Source organism: Pithys albifrons, chromosome 1 (assembly GCF_047495875.1).
Source record: "Pithys albifrons albifrons isolate INPA30051 chromosome 1, PitAlb_v1, whole genome shotgun sequence".
NCBI classification, from domain to species: domain Eukaryota; kingdom Metazoa; phylum Chordata; class Aves; order Passeriformes; family Thamnophilidae; genus Pithys; species Pithys albifrons.
The window spans coordinates 77,488,571-77,507,994 of NC_092458.1; the positions used below are offsets into that span (position 1 = coordinate 77,488,571).

Consider the following 19,424-nt stretch of genomic DNA (forward strand, 5'->3'; position numbering starts at 1 on the left):
GTAGAAAGCATGTAAATTGTTTCTTACCTGTAATATGGTAGCTAACCTGCCGATTGACATCAGACGTGTCTTCATCCCAGGTGCTAAGAACAGCCACAACTTCCCCTGGAGGGTCACTCTCCTTCACTGACCCTCTGTACACCTCGTGCTCAAAGACAGGTGCATTATCATTTATATCTGTCACAGTGACTGAGACCAAGGTGGTTGATGACAAAGATAAAGCTTCCCCCAGATCTGAGGCCACCACTCCAAATGTGAAAGCAGAATCCTTTTCATGGTCCAGATCCTTCAATGTACTGATCCAGCCACTGTTGCTATCAATGGTGAATGCTTCTGTGATCTTCTCCAGCTCTGATTCCACCGCAAGCGAATAGGTGACCTGCCCATTTGCACTCGAGTCTGCATCGACTGCTTTAACTTGCATAAGTTTTGTTCCTATAGGCATCCCTTCCATTATTACAGCATCATAGTTAGCTGTTTCAAACACAGGCTTGTTGTCATTTACATCCAACACCTTCACCTCCACATCGACAGTCAACACAATGTCTACTTTGTCTAACTGAATCGTGGCTGCAATTTTGAAGTGAAAAGCAGGATTTATTTCGTAGTCAAGTCTCTTATCCAATTTTATAAGCCCTGTCTCTCGCTCTATGATGAAAACTCCATCTTTGTTGTTTTCAGGTAGCTCACCATTAACTGTGCTATACAAAGCGCCCTGACTGGGCAAAACATGCAGAATGTCAATAGTACTACCTATGAGGGTGTCTTCTGCTACGGTAAAAGAATACTGGGGTTGAGAAAAAGAAGGAAAAACAGTTTCTGGGGGTAAAACATGGATGTAGACAGGAATGAGGGAATGCTTTACAGGAATACCACCATCAACTGCTTTGACAAAGAATGACAGAACTGTGCTTTTAAGCTGGTTAAAGTTACCCTTGGTGACCATCCATCCATTATCTGGATCTATTTCAAGCAGATCAGCTACAGAAACGGAGGCTTCGCTATACAGAGAATAGGTAATTCTGGAATTGGCTCCATCATCTGGATCTACTGCTTGCACTTGGGTCACCAAGTAACCTTTGCCAACATCTGCTTTGACACTTGCTCTGTATTCAACTGTCATAAATTGAGGAGCGTTGTCATTCTCATCTACTACTATCACTCTCACAGTGCAAAATGTAGTCCTGCCACCTCCATCCAGGGCTCTCAAAAATATACCGATATCACTTTCCAGCAGGCTCTCACGGTCTAACCTCTCAGTTGTCAGAATCTGCCCATTGCTATCAATCAAAAATCGGTCCTTGGCAAAGTCATTTATTATGGAGTAGCTGATCTGGCCATATACACCTGAATCCCCATCTGTTGCCTTCACATGGATTACCTTAGTTCCAGGAGCAGCGTTTTCTCTAACCTCTGCAACATAAACGCTCTGTGAAAACACAGGGCTGTAGAGGTTGGCCCCAAGGATCTGTATGTGCACCTGAGCTGTGCTGGTGAACAGCCCATCTGACACGGAGACATTTAGGCTGTACATGGGCTCCATTCTCTGTTTGCGATGGTTGGAGAGGGTTATAACTCCGCTCTTGCTATCCATAATAAAACTGGTCCGATCATTTCCTGATAGGATGCTGTACTCCAGCCTGTCAAAATCAGAGCTGTCAGCATCAGAAGCTTGGACACAAGTCACAAAATGACCCCGAGGTGCCAGTTCACTCACATATGATTCATATATTAACTGGTTAAAAAATGGAGGGTTGTCATTCATATCTGTTATTGAGATACTAACAAGAACCTCACTGCTTAGTGGTGGGAACCCATTGTCAGTTGCTCTGACTTTCAAGCTGCACTGCTGTATGAGTTCATGATCCAGCATCCGGGCTGTCAAAATGAGGCCACTGCTGCTGTCTATATGGAAGTAGTCTGTGCTGTTAAAGGTGTCCTGGACTATCTGATACTGTACAATCTTGTTATTGGCAGAGTCAGCGTCAGTAGCTACAACCTGCAGTACAGGAGTCCCAATCAAAGAAGCTTCAGACAAAGTAGCATTGTAAGCCGACTGATCAAAAACTGGAGGATTATCATTAACATCATTAATGATCAAGTCCACAGTGACCTCAGCTCGGGCACCAGTGAGGGCATCACTGGCTCGCACCACCAGCTTGAAAAGGGAATTTATTTCATAGTCCAATGGGCTGATGACACTCAGAACTCCAGTATCAAAGTCGATATTAAACTGGTTGTAGGGATCTCCATCAACAATGATATAAATGATACCCTGGCCTTCTGGACTGGTTGCATTTATACTCAGAATTGGCGTGTGCATTTCTACATCTTCATTCACGGAAGCTGTATAGAAGGGTTTGTCAAATACAGGCATGGCTTTGTTAACAATAGTAATGGGGAGCTCTACAGACGCAGACAATGATGGGTTACCACCGTCTTTTGCAAGAACGACAACCAAGTACTCTATATTAGACAAATCAGACTTAAAGGCTTCTTTTAAAGTGATGCTACCAGATCCTCTATCAATTTCAAAATGTCCGTAGTCTTCCTTCAGAAGGTATGACACCTCACCATTTTCACCCTTGTCTTTATCAATAGCTGTCACTCGATATATCAAGGTACCAGGTTCAGCATCAACTTGCACAGCAGCATAGTATGGAAGCCCTACGAACACCGGGGCATTGTCATTTATGTCCTCAATGTAAACTCTCACCACTACTCGAGTGACTCGAAGGTGATCTAGTTCACGACTTGCTTCCACCACCAACTCGTACAGCTCCTGTTCCTCTCGGTCGAAGGGGATGCCAGTTGTTTGAATGACTCCTGAGGTGGATTTGATTTTAAATTTGTTTCCTGGGTTTAATATGCTATATTTCAAAGGTTCATTGAGGCGGTTGCCAACAGCATTCACCACAGCGATCTTTGTGATATTGGTGCTGTTTTCTGAGATAGAAGTGGAATAAAAATTTTGTGTGAAATGGAGTCCACTATCCATGGCTTCTTTTACCATTATTGTCACCATAGCAGTGCTATAAAATTTCCCATCCGATACTCTTATTATTAGCATATAATGGTCTTTGGAGAGACTATTGTTTTTAATGGTGAGCACACCTGTGCTTGAATCAATCAAAAAATGGTCCATATTGCCTTCAATTATGCTAAATGTTAGTTCAGGAGGGATCTCTGAATCTGGGTCTGCAGCCTTGACTTTGAGAACCTCAACACCAATATATGTGGGCAGGAGCAAGACGGTCTCAAATACAGCTTGGCTGAAGACTGGTGGGTTGTCATTGACATCAGTTACCTCAATGGTCACTTCGACTGGGCTCTCTGCTGTAAGCTGGGGATTGCCACTGTCTCTAACATGAACATGGAAATGAAAGTGGGCTATTGTTTCATGATCTAAATTTGCAATTGTTCTGATCGCACCTGTGCTGGAATCTACTGTGAAATACTTTTTTGCAGTAGATTCAACAATCTGGTAGACAAGCAAAGCATTCTGGTTGCTGTCAGCATCAGTGGCACGTATCACGAGGGGACTGTTAGTCGCACTCCGGACTATGCTATTTACAGGAGCAGCTTCGCTTATGCTGCCCGAGTACTGAGAGAAGAGAAAAACTGGAGGGTTATCATTTTCATCAACGATCTGAATATTCACAGTGGCATTTGATGCCATGCCTGCCATATTTGTTGCCTGTATGATGAGCTGATAGGAGGAAGCGCGTTCATAATCAAGGGCCTTTTGACTGGTGATCACTCCAGAATACGGATTTATGGTAAAGACTCCATCAACATTGCCATCTTTAACCTCATAAACTAACGTGGACTGGCTGATTGCAGAGAGAGAGATGACAGAAGTACCAATATCCACATTTTCATTAATCTCTGCTTGGTATTCTTTTAGAGTGAACTTAGGGTGGGAGTTATCTGCCATCGTCACAGATATCCGCACAATTGCTGTTGCAGACAGTGCTGGAGAACCGTGATCGGTCACTTTGACTGATAAAACAAACTGTCCCATTGTGGTTAGGTCTGGCTCCTTGAGTAATGTAATGATGCCTAAAACTGGTTCAATCTTGAATGTGTTTCCCGTATTTCCTAAAACACAAATATTGGAATCAGATTAGAGATTAAATATATCACACTTAATGATAAATTAAACCAGGAGAAATTAGCTGCATTTGTTAAAGGCAGTTATTAAAAATACCCAACAAGTCCAACTTAGAAGAATTCTAAAAGCTCTTCCAACATTTCCTTCTGAAGATCAGATAACTCAGTAGATGGTAAAGGTGTTCAAAGCATCAGAAACTCAGGTGTTGCTGTCTATATCTTGATTTTGAGTATTAACATCTGAGGAAAAGCTGCATGTACATTACTTCTACTGAAGTAAGGAAAAGGATCCCTAAATTATAGGAGTTAGTCACATACATGTACACCTAAGGCGAAGAAATGAGATCAGAGGCTAACAAGCCAATTACACAACTAATGGATAACAACTCAGGCTTTTCATTGAATGGGATAATAAGCAACCATAGAGAAGATTATAGTAGTTCAAGACTCAAAGAACTGAATATAAGAAGGTATACAGTGGCATTTAGAAAAAATAAAACTGAGCAAATAGCACAGAAAAGAGATTCAAGTATCTTTTGGCACAAAGGTTTATCATACGATCTCTGAAGAGGATGAATCAAGATGAATGAGATTTAGCAGAAAATGTCATGAAATGCCTGTTATAACATGAAAGCAGGAATATCACTGACTCCATAAAGGTGAAAACAGTGAGTTTGGACCAATGACCTTCTTTAGGGTTCTTATTTCTTTCAGGTTTTTTTGTCAACCTCTTCAGCAATACAGATTCAAAACTTTCTATATGTATCCTTACTCTATAATAAAAGATCACCTATATTAGGCTATCCATATTTTGCTGGTTCAAGTGCCTGGTTAAAGTATAGGATGCTGTGTATATATATGGCATGTATAAGCATACAGAGTCTTTCTGTGAATTTGATTCTAAATACAAACAGCATATACTGAGTTACAGTGATTCCAACGATTATTACATATTCCCTCTATTGCAACTCACATCTTAAAATCTAGAACTGCTTCTAATCAACAGTCAAGCACCCATCCCTGACCTGGAAACAAACATATCTCATATGATAAACACGAGATTTTCTTTTAGTGGTGATTGCTGCAGATGCTGTGCACAGAGCAGTAAATGTGAAAACTATAGCTGGAATGCCAAATACATAGAATCCTGAATAAAGTGAGGTAATGTGAACTATTTTTAAGAAGTGATTCCCTATCTGTTGTTATTCTGGGGCTTGGAGGCTAATTTAAGCTACATACTACTGAATGTAGTTCAACACTGGTCGTGGCTCTCTATTTATATCCAGCCTTTGAGACCAGTAAAGTTTACTCTACTGGCTAAACCAAAAATTGTGCTATTCACTGAGGAGCTGAGATTCTTCCAGAGCTACAAATTCTCATAAAAATCACAGTATCTGTCACATTTACAGACACTACAAATGCTGCTGCAGTTATTTTGTCAGTGCTTGCTAATATAAATAAATTCCAGCCACTGACTGCCTCATGTAAGATCAGAGATGGTTCTTCTCCTTTAAGAATTTCTTCTAAAATTACACAAAAACTACTTTCTTTACCAATTGCTTTCTTCAGATGTAAGATGAGGTAATTTCCCTCAATTACAGAGCTGTGTACAATCTGAATTCTGCAGTTAAAATCAATATCCTCAACTGCAGATTTTATAGATCATAGAAACTACAGCAGCAGAAGACTGAATTTTGATCTATATGAGATTGGGACATCCGTGGATAATGACACTGGAGGAGTGTGGGGATAACAGTAAATGAAGGTTTGAAGTCTGATACTGCAGGGAGAGCTGATGATGAAATAGAAATAGGCTGTAATGAAAAAGAGAGAGAGAGTCTCTAGAAACCATCCAATTGTTAAAGCAACTCTTCTAATCATAATGTTTTTCTGCCTGCATCATGATTCTATTACCACTGTAATAGGAACCATACTCTCAACATGTCAAGTTGCTCTTTACATTGTGGTAGCACCTCTAGATGATTGGGTTTGGAGCCCATAGGGTGTCAAGAAAAAGCTGTGAATAGCCTTGAAAAACATTGCCCCAGGAACCCAATCTGGTCTGCTCAGAGTTTGTTCTATAAAGGCACGGTGCTGTCCTGCCTGGGCATGTGTAAAATTTCCCCTGATCTAAGTTAAAGGCCACTGGAGAATACTGAGAAATAACTGGGAAGACCAAATACAGGGCATAACGGAAATACTTGTTTTGGAGTGCTAACATCTTTGTTGGTTTAAATTCAACACTTTAAGCTGCAAAAGAGTTCACCTTGTGGTTTGCTGAAGGTACTCTCTTTCCACAGAGCATACAGGATAATAGAAAAAAGTTGCTTGGGTCTTCTCTGAGCTTCAGGTTATATCACCTTAATTTAAGGTGTGAGCTTGAATTATATGAAGATAAATCAGTATGAGATGTTTTATGTATTCTTTTTTTTTCTTTTTTTTTTTCATTTAACCTGTTCCTACTTGATGTAAGCTATTCTAACTAAAAAGAAACTCTTCATAATAATTTAGGGATAAACAGTGATCCAGTAGGATCAGGACCTAAGACTGGGAAAGGCCTGTGATACGGGGAAAATATAAAGTATTTGTGACTTCTTTTTAGGGCAATATAGGTTTCGAGTTTTTCTTTTATTACAGTGGAGATTCTTATTACTAATAAAAACCTCCAAAAGTAGAAATGAAACATTAAAAAATCAAGAAGTTACAAATTTCTACTTCCTTGTCTCTTTTCCAGGTACACCTCCTTAATGGTTTATCTCAGAGATAATTCTTAACTTCAGATTCATGTGAGCCAGAGAAACTTACATTCACTTGCCTGTGTGCTAGAGATAATACAGATATTTTACTACTGTGCTGTTGTACCAGCAGAGAAATTCTTTAGCTGGTACAGATTATGTGGTGAATGTAAATATCCAAAGTTTAACAGCAAAAACAATTTTAATCTCCAAATACTGGCAAAGACACCAGCACATACCAGCTGCTGTGGTATTTTTTATGGAGGATCGACTGTGTACTAGTCTGAAGTCAGCACCCCAAAAACAACTCACTGGTTGCAATTTTGAATAACTATCTTCGATGATGGCTTTGAACCAATTACTTAGAGGTAACAGGCTCTGTGGTCATCTAGTGAACATCAATCAGTCACAGAATCACAGAATGGAGGGGTTGGAAGGGACCACTGGAGTGCATCTAGTCCAACCCCATCCAGGCAGGTTTTGAATATATCCAGAAAAGCAAACTCCACAACCCCTCTTGGGCAGCCTGTTCCAGGAGGAGATTCTGCTCTGCCAGGTTTTGGGTATAGTGATTTCAAAATAAAGAAACCTCAAACAACTAACAGAGAAGGTGCCTCCTTTGCCCAGCTGTACAGGGGAAGGTAGACCAAAGTTTGTGTGTCAAGATGGACCACCATCAAGGCAATGCTCTGAGAACGGCATGGATCATAAGGCTTCATTTTCAACTTCTGTTCTAACCTGCTTCAATAGTGTAAACAAGCTCTGCATTTTCTCCTTTGTCTTTGTCCAAAGCTGTGACCTGCAAGACTGCCGATCCAACTGCTGCTGATTCAAACACCGAGGATTCATACAATGGACTGGTGAAGTACGGACTATGGTCATTGGAGTCTTCCACATTTATAATAACTCTGGCCAGGTTCCTTCTATAAGGGAATTCTTGATCTCGGACCTATAGAACAAGTGTATAACATATAACTTGATATTCATCTAGTAAAATATCACAAATGTTACTCATCTGACTGTGAATACTACTTAAGTTTTATTTAATACAAAGCAATAAAAACGTTTATTTGTCCCCAGAAACAGTCTAAAATATATTCACACGCAAGATGGCAAATAGTAAAACTAAAGAAATAGGAAAGAGCTTAGATACTTTTTTTTTCACTCGGGAAAAAATGCATGGCAACTGACCATCAAGGCATGAATTTTTGAAGTGGTAACCACATGACATCTTAAATTTGTGTTTAAGTTTGCAAGAAATACTTTTTTTTAATACATGCTAAGTGGTCATGCCAGTGCCATGCCATTGCCTGCTTTGCAGGATAGAGGCATGTCATTCTAGTGCTTTTAGCTGCCAATGGACTTCATAATTATATAGGTACAGACCTTTTTGAAGAGGATGATACCAGTACTAAGCAGAGTAGGAATTACCTTATGAAGTGCCGATAGCTGCCAACAGCGGTTTAATTCATCACAACTGTCTCAACCCCAGAAAAAATACCTCAGAACTGCTTCACTGATAATCCTGACACCACTCTCCCAAAAAGTTTGGTTCACCTTACATAGCAAAAACCCTATCAGGTGGAGATCAAAACCAAGCACCAGGAAATTACCTCTGTCAGCCATGTCTCTCTATGATTCAGTTTATAGTAATTTCTTAGTCTGCTTGACAAAGGACTTGCAGCTTTTTACTCTGTGAGCTGAGACCACACTCAGCTTCTGCTTGCTGCATCTCACAGCAGTCTCTGCTTTCCAAGATCCCCTGGCAAGATGTCCCCGTACCCAACACTGTTCCATGAGTTTCAAGTGGTTAAAGAAAACAGTGGACTACAATGTCTAAACTAATACTGATTTTTTTTTATAAAAGAATAAAAAAATCCATCACCATAATACACAATCTTCACTTGAAAAGAGACAGCCTTATGTTCTGTACCTTAGGCACAAGAAGCAAAAATAGGTAATTAACTTTTTTCTGCATACCCAAGATATGGAAATGTAGATAAAAGAAAGCTATTTTGAATATCAACAGTTTATGTACTGAAATAAGTCAATAAAAGTAAGCTATAAATGAATGTTGTATTCAGAAAGGCTGTAGCGTTCTCCATGGCAAGAAAGCAGTTATCTCCCTGTGAATAACTTCTCAAATAACTTTAAGCCTCACTTCAGAAACTCTGAAAATTACCTTGAGGGAGAGGACCAGATGCCAAGAGATTAAATAATTTCCTGCTTGCTCTCCCTTGAGATAGCAAATCATGCATTCTATACAATGAATTCACAATAAAGTTTCCTAAAAAACTGAAATAAAAACTGTAAAATAAATACACAGAAGGGCAGGTAAGATGAAAATAGTGACTATTTACTGCACTAAGAGCTCTTTACTGATGCAAAGACTATGGGATGTATGTACCTGAAGCAGTAGTGATTGTGTCCTGACCCAAATGAATATTGCATTCTTACCATGACATTAAGGATGTGCTTATCTTGAGCTTCGTGGTCTAATCTCTCAGCCGTATAAAGCACCCCAGTGCTGGGATCAATTCTGAATTTTCTCATGCTGACTGTATCAATGCTGCTGTGAATAGTGTAGCTCAACTTATGCTTCTCATCTCTGTCTATAGCTTCAATTTGCAGAATTTCAGTATCAGGGAGGATGTCCTCTGAAATGGTGACATCATAACTTGGCTGAGAAAATTCTGGGCCATTATCATTGTTATCCAACACTTTGATCAGAACCTACAGTTAATAAAAGAAAAGCATTAAAAGTTATTGAAGTCCAGTCAGACTACTGAGCAACATCTAGAAAAATGCAATTTACTTTAGGTGGTTGATTATGTTATGCTGTTGTATGGTAGGACTGAGAAACATTATTCAATATTAAATACTTACTGTTCAGATGAAAAGAAATAGTAAGGATTTGATTTTGGAGGTAAAACATTCCTAACTGTAAGACCTATTCAAAGCCCCAAAAAGAAGTTCACATAAACAGGAAAATATTTCTACAATGATCATAGAAAAGGCTTTGTCCTTTCTTGTAACTTCTCTAGTTACAAGAGGCTTCTAGAGCTATTATGGAATTTTCCCTTCAGTATTAGTAAGGCTATAAAAGGCTTTTCATGTTAATTAAATCTGCTTTTTATACAATCAAGATTCAGCTGTTACACCTTAGATTGTGTTAGAAACAGTGACATTTGATGAGGTGGGAACAGGAGACACAGCTTCAATACCATGGAAACTCATCACCCCACAGATCTATACATAACCACCAGGGACAGGTAATTTCAGGGCACTGGTGACAGGGAAGGATTATTTTTTTTTGTTTCATTCTTGCTTTTCCTTTACCAGTGATAACTGTCTTTATTGCCAACTAATTCACTTTCCCCTCCAACACCTATATGCCTCCCTTCTGTTGCAGTTTATTAATGGCAGAACTACTAAAAAGATGAATGAATGATGTGCTGTTTGCTTCAAGTCTATCTTTAAGACCTTCATAGGGATCCTTAAAGAAACTTGGGAAAGGGAGAAGATAGCTCAGGGTGCTGCTGTTGCTGCCTATTACTCCCATTTCAACATGGCACAAGCTGACCCTGGCAACTAATAAAAATCATTAATTTCCATGCTTTGCCTTTCACAGATTATGTTATACGTATGTGACTCTGATGACATTTTGTAGTTTCCACTATCAGAGAAGTCACTCACTGGAGAAAATATGCTTTCCAGACTTTCTATGCCATTGATTGCTTTGGGCAGTGTGGCAGCAAACCCTTGACAAACTGTGTAATACTGAAAGTTGAAATGTAAACAGATGACATTTTTCCAGCTCTGGAAACAAAAAGTATCTTTTGCAGAATATGGCTGTGAAAGCACACATCTAATTTTACAGTAAGTGAAATGGAACAATCTTTTTATTCAAAGGTTTTGAAATAAGAAAGAGTCCAATGAATGAGATGGGAAAGGCCACGCACAGGACTTTTCCCTTAGACTAGGTGACTTAAGCCATTGCTCAAGATACTTTCTTTGTTGCTTTGGAAAGTACTTGGCACTTTTTTTAGCAAATATTTTATTATTTTGCTTGGTGAAGCCCTGTTCACCCACACTTTAACAGAAGAAAAATACAGCTATACTTTTACTGCAGTAATGCACAGATGTTGGCCTCAGAGAGAAATGAAACTTAAGATTTCTGTGATATGTGAAAGGGTTTGCAGAATACATTACCACAAGGAACACAAGCACTTGTAAGCAGCAGTCATAATGAACTAGCCTGGGAACTGTTTCAAAGACAGCTGAAATAAAATGCTCTGTAAGTTAAATGGCATAAGACTTCAACTGCGTATTCCATACAATTTAATTTTCACCAGATTAACGTACACCAGACTGAAGCAGGGCAAAGCCTATATTAAGTTATGCTTCAGTCTTGGACAGATAGCAATAACCTTCAGGGGAAATACATATTGCTGGGCCTATAATATAATGATGAAGAGTTACGTAGCTTTTTATACTTTCATTGTTGCTATATAATACATCAAGTTTCTGATTTGACTGAGGAAAAAAACCCCTCCAAATTGCCAAACCTACATCTTAAAAAAATATGTGAGGAAATTAGTTGCAACATATGAAAGAAAGCCTGAGGAAAAAATTAAAGACTTCAACTCTAATGGGACACTGAGCCAATACTGAACCACTTTTGTTAGTATAAGGAAGAGACACTGAAGCAACATCAGTTGTGGACAATCTGATTACCAGTGTTTAATACTTACAGACATTTTCTTGAGCAGTTTTGATACCCTCAGTCCTTGACAGGTACCACTATAACATGGCTGGATCATTTTACTGCTGCACTGTTAACTTAGATAATTTATTTTTCTTTTAATTCATGGCCAAAATCTTCATCATGTATCATTTTAGATAGTCTAACACAGATGTAAAATCTTTTCAAATGGATTGAAAATACCAACATTTGATTCTGCTGATGGTGGTACAGTACAGCCTACTTTGAACAAGTTTAACCATGTTTTTAACATTGGTGTGTGCAAGCTCAAGCTATTCTGGAAGAAAAAAAAATTACAGATGCACATCAGTGTGTCTTGAAGTTACTGCTAAAGAAATGGCATGCTGTTCTGTTTGTGTAGTGGGTTATCACCCCAGTGCAGGGGTGCACTTCCCATTATATCTACAGCATTTTGAGATCACTTGCAAATTGAGAAAGCAGAGGAGGGCAGAAAGCTTTACCCATCCCAAAGCTTGCACTATGACTGTACAAGCCACAGCTCCAAGAGTTTTCCCTTCACTAGACCGCACAAACTTAACAGGGTGGGACCGGATCAGCATCAGAGACCAAGGATAACCCATGAGACTATGGAAATTACAGTGTGGATTCATAAAGCAGCATTTCTTCCCACTGAAAAAGGTCTAAGTTAATGCCCTGACACACATGTTGAGCCATGATTTTGCTTGGGGAGTGGAAGGTAAGGGAGAGGGGAGAAGATAAAAAAATTGAGGTCCTCATTCACTGTGGTCATCAAGCTCACAGGGAGGTATGCACTTAAAATTGATTCAATCATTTCCAGGAAAGAACATTTTTTTTTCTTCACTTCACATGTACTGTAAAACTGATCAAGTGCCTTTTTAAGTAGCAGGCACCTTCCTCCCCAGAGACGACAGTATTTTAATGATTTGTCAAGTGATCCACATTGAAATACACAGTATTTATTACTTATGCTGCCCTTCAACAGCCACTTCCATTTGGAGATGGAAGGTGCTGCATTAGAGATGCTAATGAATAAAGAAATCATTATTGATTCACAATTTCTTCTATTAATGCAGTTAAGAATATTTCTAATTTTTGTCAGCTGTCCCTTAAAATCCCCAAGAGTCAAATGTAATTTAAACATTACAGTCTCTTCTTTAACAGTGGGGGGTGGATTTTCCTTGCAACAAAAGAAAGTTAGATTATATATGGGAATACTGATTATACAAGCTCTGTTAAACTCCAAAATGGAATCCTTTAATGTTTTTAAAAATTGAACTCTCTTGGGAGTTACTTGAAAAAAAAATCAGGTAAAAGAAAATGGAATCTAAGTCCCACTTTAAATAGATATTAATCCCTCAGTCTTCACAACCTTTTTGAGGAGCAAGTGACTATTATCCCCATACTTTGTCAGGAAAACACTACTTAGCAGCAAGGTTAAATGACTTACCAAAGCCACAGGAGAAGTGCAGTGGTAAAGCTGGGAAACATGATTTAGGTTTGTTTTTGAGCTACACCTCTTTTATTAGGTCACCTTAAAATGTTACCTTTCTTTTGCAGATTTCCTGCTCCAAAAGGATAACTTCTGGTAAGGTGTTACTCAAAAATAAGGGACAACCTTTTCCATTAATAATGGACAAATGTGACACTGACATGAATACCAGGCTCATCGAAAACCTGATCCTACAAACACATGTGAAGCTGAGTAAACTGAACACCATTAGATTGTTAATATGAGGAGAGTTTCTCAAATTCATTTAATGGCTGCCAAACTTAGACATAAAATTTTGGTGCTACTGGCAAATTTGCCATTGACTTCAGCGGGGTGAGCACTCCACTCCCTGAAGTCTTAAGTTTTAGCCAGTTGGTAGCACACCTTTCACTTCAAAGCAAGTGTTGTACTACTGAAGAGATTCAAAGACTCACAGGGTCTGTGCAATTTAATACTTTTTGCATATTTATTTCCAAATGGAAGATATGGCAGGAATGACCTGTGTTGCATAAATATCCTTTACGACTGCGTAGGTGTCTGGGGTGTTAAGTTGTGACAATACCCACTGTGTAGAATCAAAGACAGGCTTTAGAGGTTTCCCAATACATCTCCAAAATGTGATGAATGGAAATATTTACTATTGGTTTGCTGCTAAGTAGGGATGCCTCTTTGCTGAAGACTATGCAAGACTACTGGCTGAACTACTTTTCACTGACAAACATTAGCTGCAAGACTTTTTTCACGCTCATAAAGCAAACATGCACCAAAGCAGTCTCTGCCTGGTTCTCCTTGAAAGCTCATGTATTTTCTAGTGCATCTTGGGCTTCAGAAAGGCAGGCTTGCCTCCTTCTGCTTCCATTGTGTGGAGCCTAATTTATAGTCTGAACAAGCGCCTCACTATAAAAGATTTGCTTCTCCCTGCTCACTTCCTATTTCCCACAGTTAAAGAGAGTTTCAAATAAAGGATTCACAGGCCTCCAAGCTTACAAATTAGGCAAAGTAACACTCAGAGCATTAGCGAAGACTTTGTACTCAAAATGGTAAGTGAAAGGCCTAGAGAAATACAATCAAATTAAAGCAGGACAAAACCTAAAGCAGGAAGTCTCCCCAAAGCTGTTTTTAATGTTGCCCATAACAAATACATTTGGTTTAGGGACAAATGTATTTCTGTGAAAACTGGGTAAGTGCCAGCAGCTGCTTTAGAGACATTTGAAGCTGAAAGAATCTGCTTGGCTAATTGCTTGGTCTGGGCACCATGTTGTAGTACAAACTATTAAGTGCCTGAATTATTTAAACTCAGGTAACACTTCTGTACAGGTTTTGAAACCTAGTTTGATTTAATACTGCTTTCATAAGTGTTACCACACAGCTTTATTTTCTACTTCCTCACAAGTTTTTCACTCCTCCAAATGCTGACCTTAACATAAAAATGCAGTGTCTCTACTGACCTCAGTGGACATTATTAATACTTTACTGTGCCCTTTGTGTTATGCTAAAATGGAAGGAAAAACCTTTGTTTCAGAGTTGAGGCAGTGCTGAAATTGCTGGATGTGACAGAAAGAAAATCATGGATTGGGTTGGTTATAGTTTAGAGGAAATATTCAACTGAGCAAATGGGTAAAAAACTGACTGCAAACCCCATGTCTCCTTCTCTGCCCTAGGAGAATCCACAGCCCAGAACTACTTCTGGAAATCTCTAACATCTTATCTGCATTTTGGCCGTGGTCATCTAAGAAGAGCTTTTCACCATTCAGTTAAAAGAACCACTCTCACTCAGCGTGAATGATCAGTCCCTTGTTTTTAAGAAAATTTTATAAAGAAAAGGTGTTCTCTGAAAGGTGAGACTGAAACTCACAGTCAAAGGTCAATCCTCAGCACAAGACTAAATAGAAGTCCACAATATTCTGCGAGGACAGACAGAAAAGTGGCAATGAGCAGTAACTTTTTCTATCTGCTCTTCTAGTCTGGTTGACTTCAACTTAAGGTATTGTGAGTGACCGTGGACTGATCTGCAAAATCATTTTAGATGGAAATGCTTGTTACTCTCTGAGTGCCTACTCTACTGGTAAATAGTAAGATGATTTTGCAGTAAGTGAAACTAAGGTGCTTTTGGCCTCCTATCTTGGAAGCAACAGCCTTCATGCTTTAAAGCATCTCTGCTATACTAGTCACGATGATGAGAAAGAAGGCAGAGAAATAAGCAAGAAGCAAAACTGTCTTTTTCATATAATACCATCACTCCAGGAGGCTGCTTTCAAAAAAAGGTAACAATCTGCTAGGACAACATCCTCAATAAAAGTGAAACACTATCATAACTTAGATGATTGCTCAATTGTTCCCCACTGTACTCTACCTCTGTGAATATTTTACCAAAACTCAACAGTATGCACTACAAATAAATAAATAAATGTTACTCCTCTGTTGTGCTTCTATGTAAAAGATCTGAGTTGTTAGTAAAAAAAAGGCTTTGGGGTAAACCTGACTCATGACCAGGGGAATTTCTCATGTTGCACAGTCAGTTAGTCAAAGCTGTGGCAAGAGTAGGTGTTTAGTTGCCACTACACTGATTTCTTGGTGTGACAGTCATCTCTGCTCAAGCAAGGGCAAAAGACCCCTTTGCAAGCCCAAAGGGAGGTGATGGCAGTGGCCAAGGAGCAGAGTCACTGTGCAGAGCTGCTGTCCCAGCTCTCTCTAGCACACAGTGTACAGAAGCCCTGACCCCTCCCCAGAGCTAACAGCTTGCCCGGCAGCTGCACTGATCATGTTTCGTGGGCATTTAGAGTAAATGTACACCTTCAGCCTTTAACAAATGATGGCATGGCCTCAAGCAATGATGGGAAAAGTGAAAGGGAGAAAACAAAAGCTCTCCCTCGATAAGTCAGGAGAAAGCCATCCTAGAAGTTAATCATCCTGACAGAGTTTTATACCCACACTCCAGATACAAAAATAAATCAAACGAGCAAACGTTTCTTCATATCTTCCCTCCTCCATTGCTTTCTATCCCAATCATGCTGCCAGCATGGCTGGGGCTCAGCTGAATGGGCAGCGTGGCCAGTGGTGGCGGCTCAGTAAGTCCTGGGACTTTGGTTCTTACTTTGGAGACTGTATTCTTTTTGGAAACCTTGATCATTCCCAAACCAATTAAGTCTTTCTGTTAGAAAAAATGTTTAACTTTTTGGTTTTTTAATATTCCTTATGTTCTTCTTGCCTTTTTTCACAACAGTGAACTGTTACTACAACAGATGTAACTTTAATACCAAAATTTTCTCCTTCCTTTCATAGTACAGTAACGAACCACATGTGCAGTAAGGTATGAAGGAGGTGAGCATTTTATTGGAGTTTAAGGCATGCAAGAACATTGCTGGAAAACTTCCCCATATAAGGGATCATGTTACCAAAACAAAAATCTTTGGCATTTTTATGCTGCACTTTACCATCTCCAACTGTATAATAAACAAAAGGCCAGGAGGACATAAAGGAAAACAGGTGGGGTGGAATAAAAAGCAAGACTGTTCCATTTAACATGGTGACAGATCAGCTGTTTCATAATAAACCATCACAGTTTGATGGGGGCTTTATATTATTTTATTATTACACAAGGGGGTGAATTCATATAATTGCTTTCCACCCGCTTCCTCTTCTAGCGTATCTTCCTGCAGCTACAGCTAAAAATGCAGGTGGTACTACATATGTGAGACAAAACACTTACAATGTTGTTTTATCAAAACTCTAAATAAGGCCACTGAGAGCCATCAGTTGATGGGTTTTTTTTCCTTCTATGACATATTTTACTTAAACCTATCAGTTCGATTATTTTTTATTACTGTTTTAAAAGGAAATAAAGATGAGGAAGGTAATCAAAAGCTTCAAAGTACAAACAAAAATACAGTAGGAAAGTTTTGTAAAAGGGAGTGATAGACAGGCATAATTCTGGCAGTTTTGAGATAATGATTGCTTTTGAAATCTCTGCTGTGAAGACCAAAAGATATGCACTCTCAGATGCCCATGCCACAGTTAAATAATTAAACACTATCCACATTAAGAAAAGGAGGTGGAGGAAAAAAGGGTATGTACCCACTAATGATTATCTAATTCTATACTATTGCAATCTGAAATGATAATCTTACATTCTTAAATAGGTCACATCATTATTACAAAGAATGTTCAGGCTTCTTTTAGAATGCAACAGCTTTACTGAAATATGTTTTTACCATATGTTTTAATTAAAAATGTAGAGGTTCAACCAAATAGGTTTTGAGGACTGTTATACGGGTCAATTTATTAAATCAAAAGCAGCAGAAAGAATAAACATAATATCCATGAGAATTCACTTGTATCCAGTATGTTTGAAATTGCCTATCCTTTTTAATATTTCTTTGGCTGAAATGTTTGCAAGAAACAAAAAACGTCATGTTAGGGATTCAACACCATTTTAAATGTGGACTGAGAGTGTCGCAAGATTAAAAAACAAAGCATAACAAAAAAGACTACTCAAGAATTGAAGAAACTGCTTTATGGAAAGAGTCAGTCATTCTCCTTTGCTTGTCTACCAAAAGACTGGGAGGGGATTTGAGCATTGTGAGTAAGTGCCTTCCTGGGGAGGAAATATTGGGTTTTTAAAACTGTTCTTTAATTGAGCAGAGAAAGGCATAACAGGGAAAATGGCCAGATATATTCAAGCTTAAAATAAGCAGTTATTAGCAGAGATACAATTAATTCTGAAACTAACAGGGAAAATAGTGGATATCCTACCACCTAACTTACTATCAACTGATGTTTTCTTACCAAGGGATGATTATCAGGAGAAACTATCAGATATTTTAGGGCTGGTTATAAACAGGAAATCATTGAGAGAGCACTCAATGATTTAACAATCTCTTAGGAAAGCGGGCGTTGTGTCTCAGTGAGTACAGATTTACATCTGAACTAGTTGAGCAAAAAGGCAAGGTAAAGCAGAAGCATCTGCATCTGTATACACATATGTTAATATAAAAAAGTATGTGGGCCTTCCTACTGCACTATAAAGAAGCAAACAACATCACAAACTTATTTTTTTCATTTACATTTGGCAGCAACTCAGATGTAGAATTTCAGATGCTAAGCAATCCATACCCCACAACTCTCCCTCATGTTTAAAGGGTTTTGCTGTTTGAAAACTCCCTGGTACCACCTGGGTCTCAGAGTCCCTGTCCTTGTCCTATGACCATGACCCAACTCTGGACTGGTTCTCACTGAACAGATACCCCTATTTTGTACCAGGGTTTTTCCAACAAGGATGTATCAGAGCCAGCATTAGCCCAGACATTCATGTTTATCTGACCTGACTTTTTAATTGATGAAAGGCACCGAGCCTGATAAGCAAGTGTGATTTTAAAAGGTTCGGTCGGGCTGTTTCACAGAAGAAAATGTAATTGCAGGCAGTGACACTAAAAGAGAGATCCTTTGAATTTTAACTTTTGCCTCTGAAAAATTTCTTCTGTGAACAATTGATCTTGTGTCCTACATTTGGGTCTTGGGAGGATGAGACGTATAAACTCCATTTATTACAATCAATAGCAATATTCCCCAACACTATAGAAGCACTATTGTATTTTGGACCATTATGGGGTGACACAATTGTCAAAATCTATGCTTTGCCGCCTGTGACAGGGACTCCCTCAGCTGGAGGAAGGCAAATTACTTTCATGTGAGCATGAAGAGAACAAAAGGAGAAATAATGCTGTGAAACCTTCAACAGCCGATTCTTTGCAGCCAGATGGAAAGGCTCTGAAAAATATCCCCTCCATTAGTTACTGGTGATCTCAAAGGATGAGGTTTTACTTGAATGGAAAAATTATTAATTTTTATAGCATATACATTCCACTTAAAAATTAATAACTTGCCAAGAAAGGAATGTGATATTCTACCTGAGTCGTGGCAATGTTTGTTCCATCGGTGACCTCCACAGTCATATTATACATTGACCTCTGCTCTGCATCCAAGGGCTTTGCAATGACAATAGTGCCCACTCCCTTCTCCGCGTCGAAAGAACTATCGTAATTCCCTCCTAATTGTTGCACAGAAATACAGTTAGATTAGCCATCTGTGGAAAATTTCCATTGAAAATGTTCCTAGAAGTGGGTATATCTGTTTCCTGGCATCCATCTTAACGGCTTGCCTTAGCATACACAGTATATCTAGTAATACTTCTTTGTTCACAACTCATTTGTATTTTAAAGCACAGTTTGTATATGTGAAAGCAGATATCATTAAAATGCATTGTCAAAAAAAAATCTAGCAGTATATTTTTGAGTAAACCATAGCCAAGTCTATAAAAAGAATCAAATGGCAATAAGCGTGT

The 19,424-nt window shown here is 38.9% G+C and overlaps 1 protein-coding gene across 2 annotated transcripts in view; it reads right to left on the bottom strand.

Moving 5' to 3' along the window:
- Positions 1–19,424, bottom strand: part of FAT3 (FAT atypical cadherin 3) — a 322,962-nt gene that overhangs the window by 74,968 nt on the left and 228,570 nt on the right. For both annotated transcript variants that reach the window (XM_071555911.1, XM_071555903.1), the window contains exons 6-9: positions 18,991–19,130; positions 9,306–9,581; positions 7,587–7,797; positions 28–4,101 (exon numbers count right to left, since the gene is read on the bottom strand). In XM_071555911.1, coding sequence (XP_071412012.1) covers positions 28–4,101; positions 7,587–7,797; positions 9,306–9,581; positions 18,991–19,130 — 4,701 coding nt within the window. The remainder of the gene's footprint in view (positions 1–27; positions 4,102–7,586; positions 7,798–9,305; positions 9,582–18,990; positions 19,131–19,424) is intronic.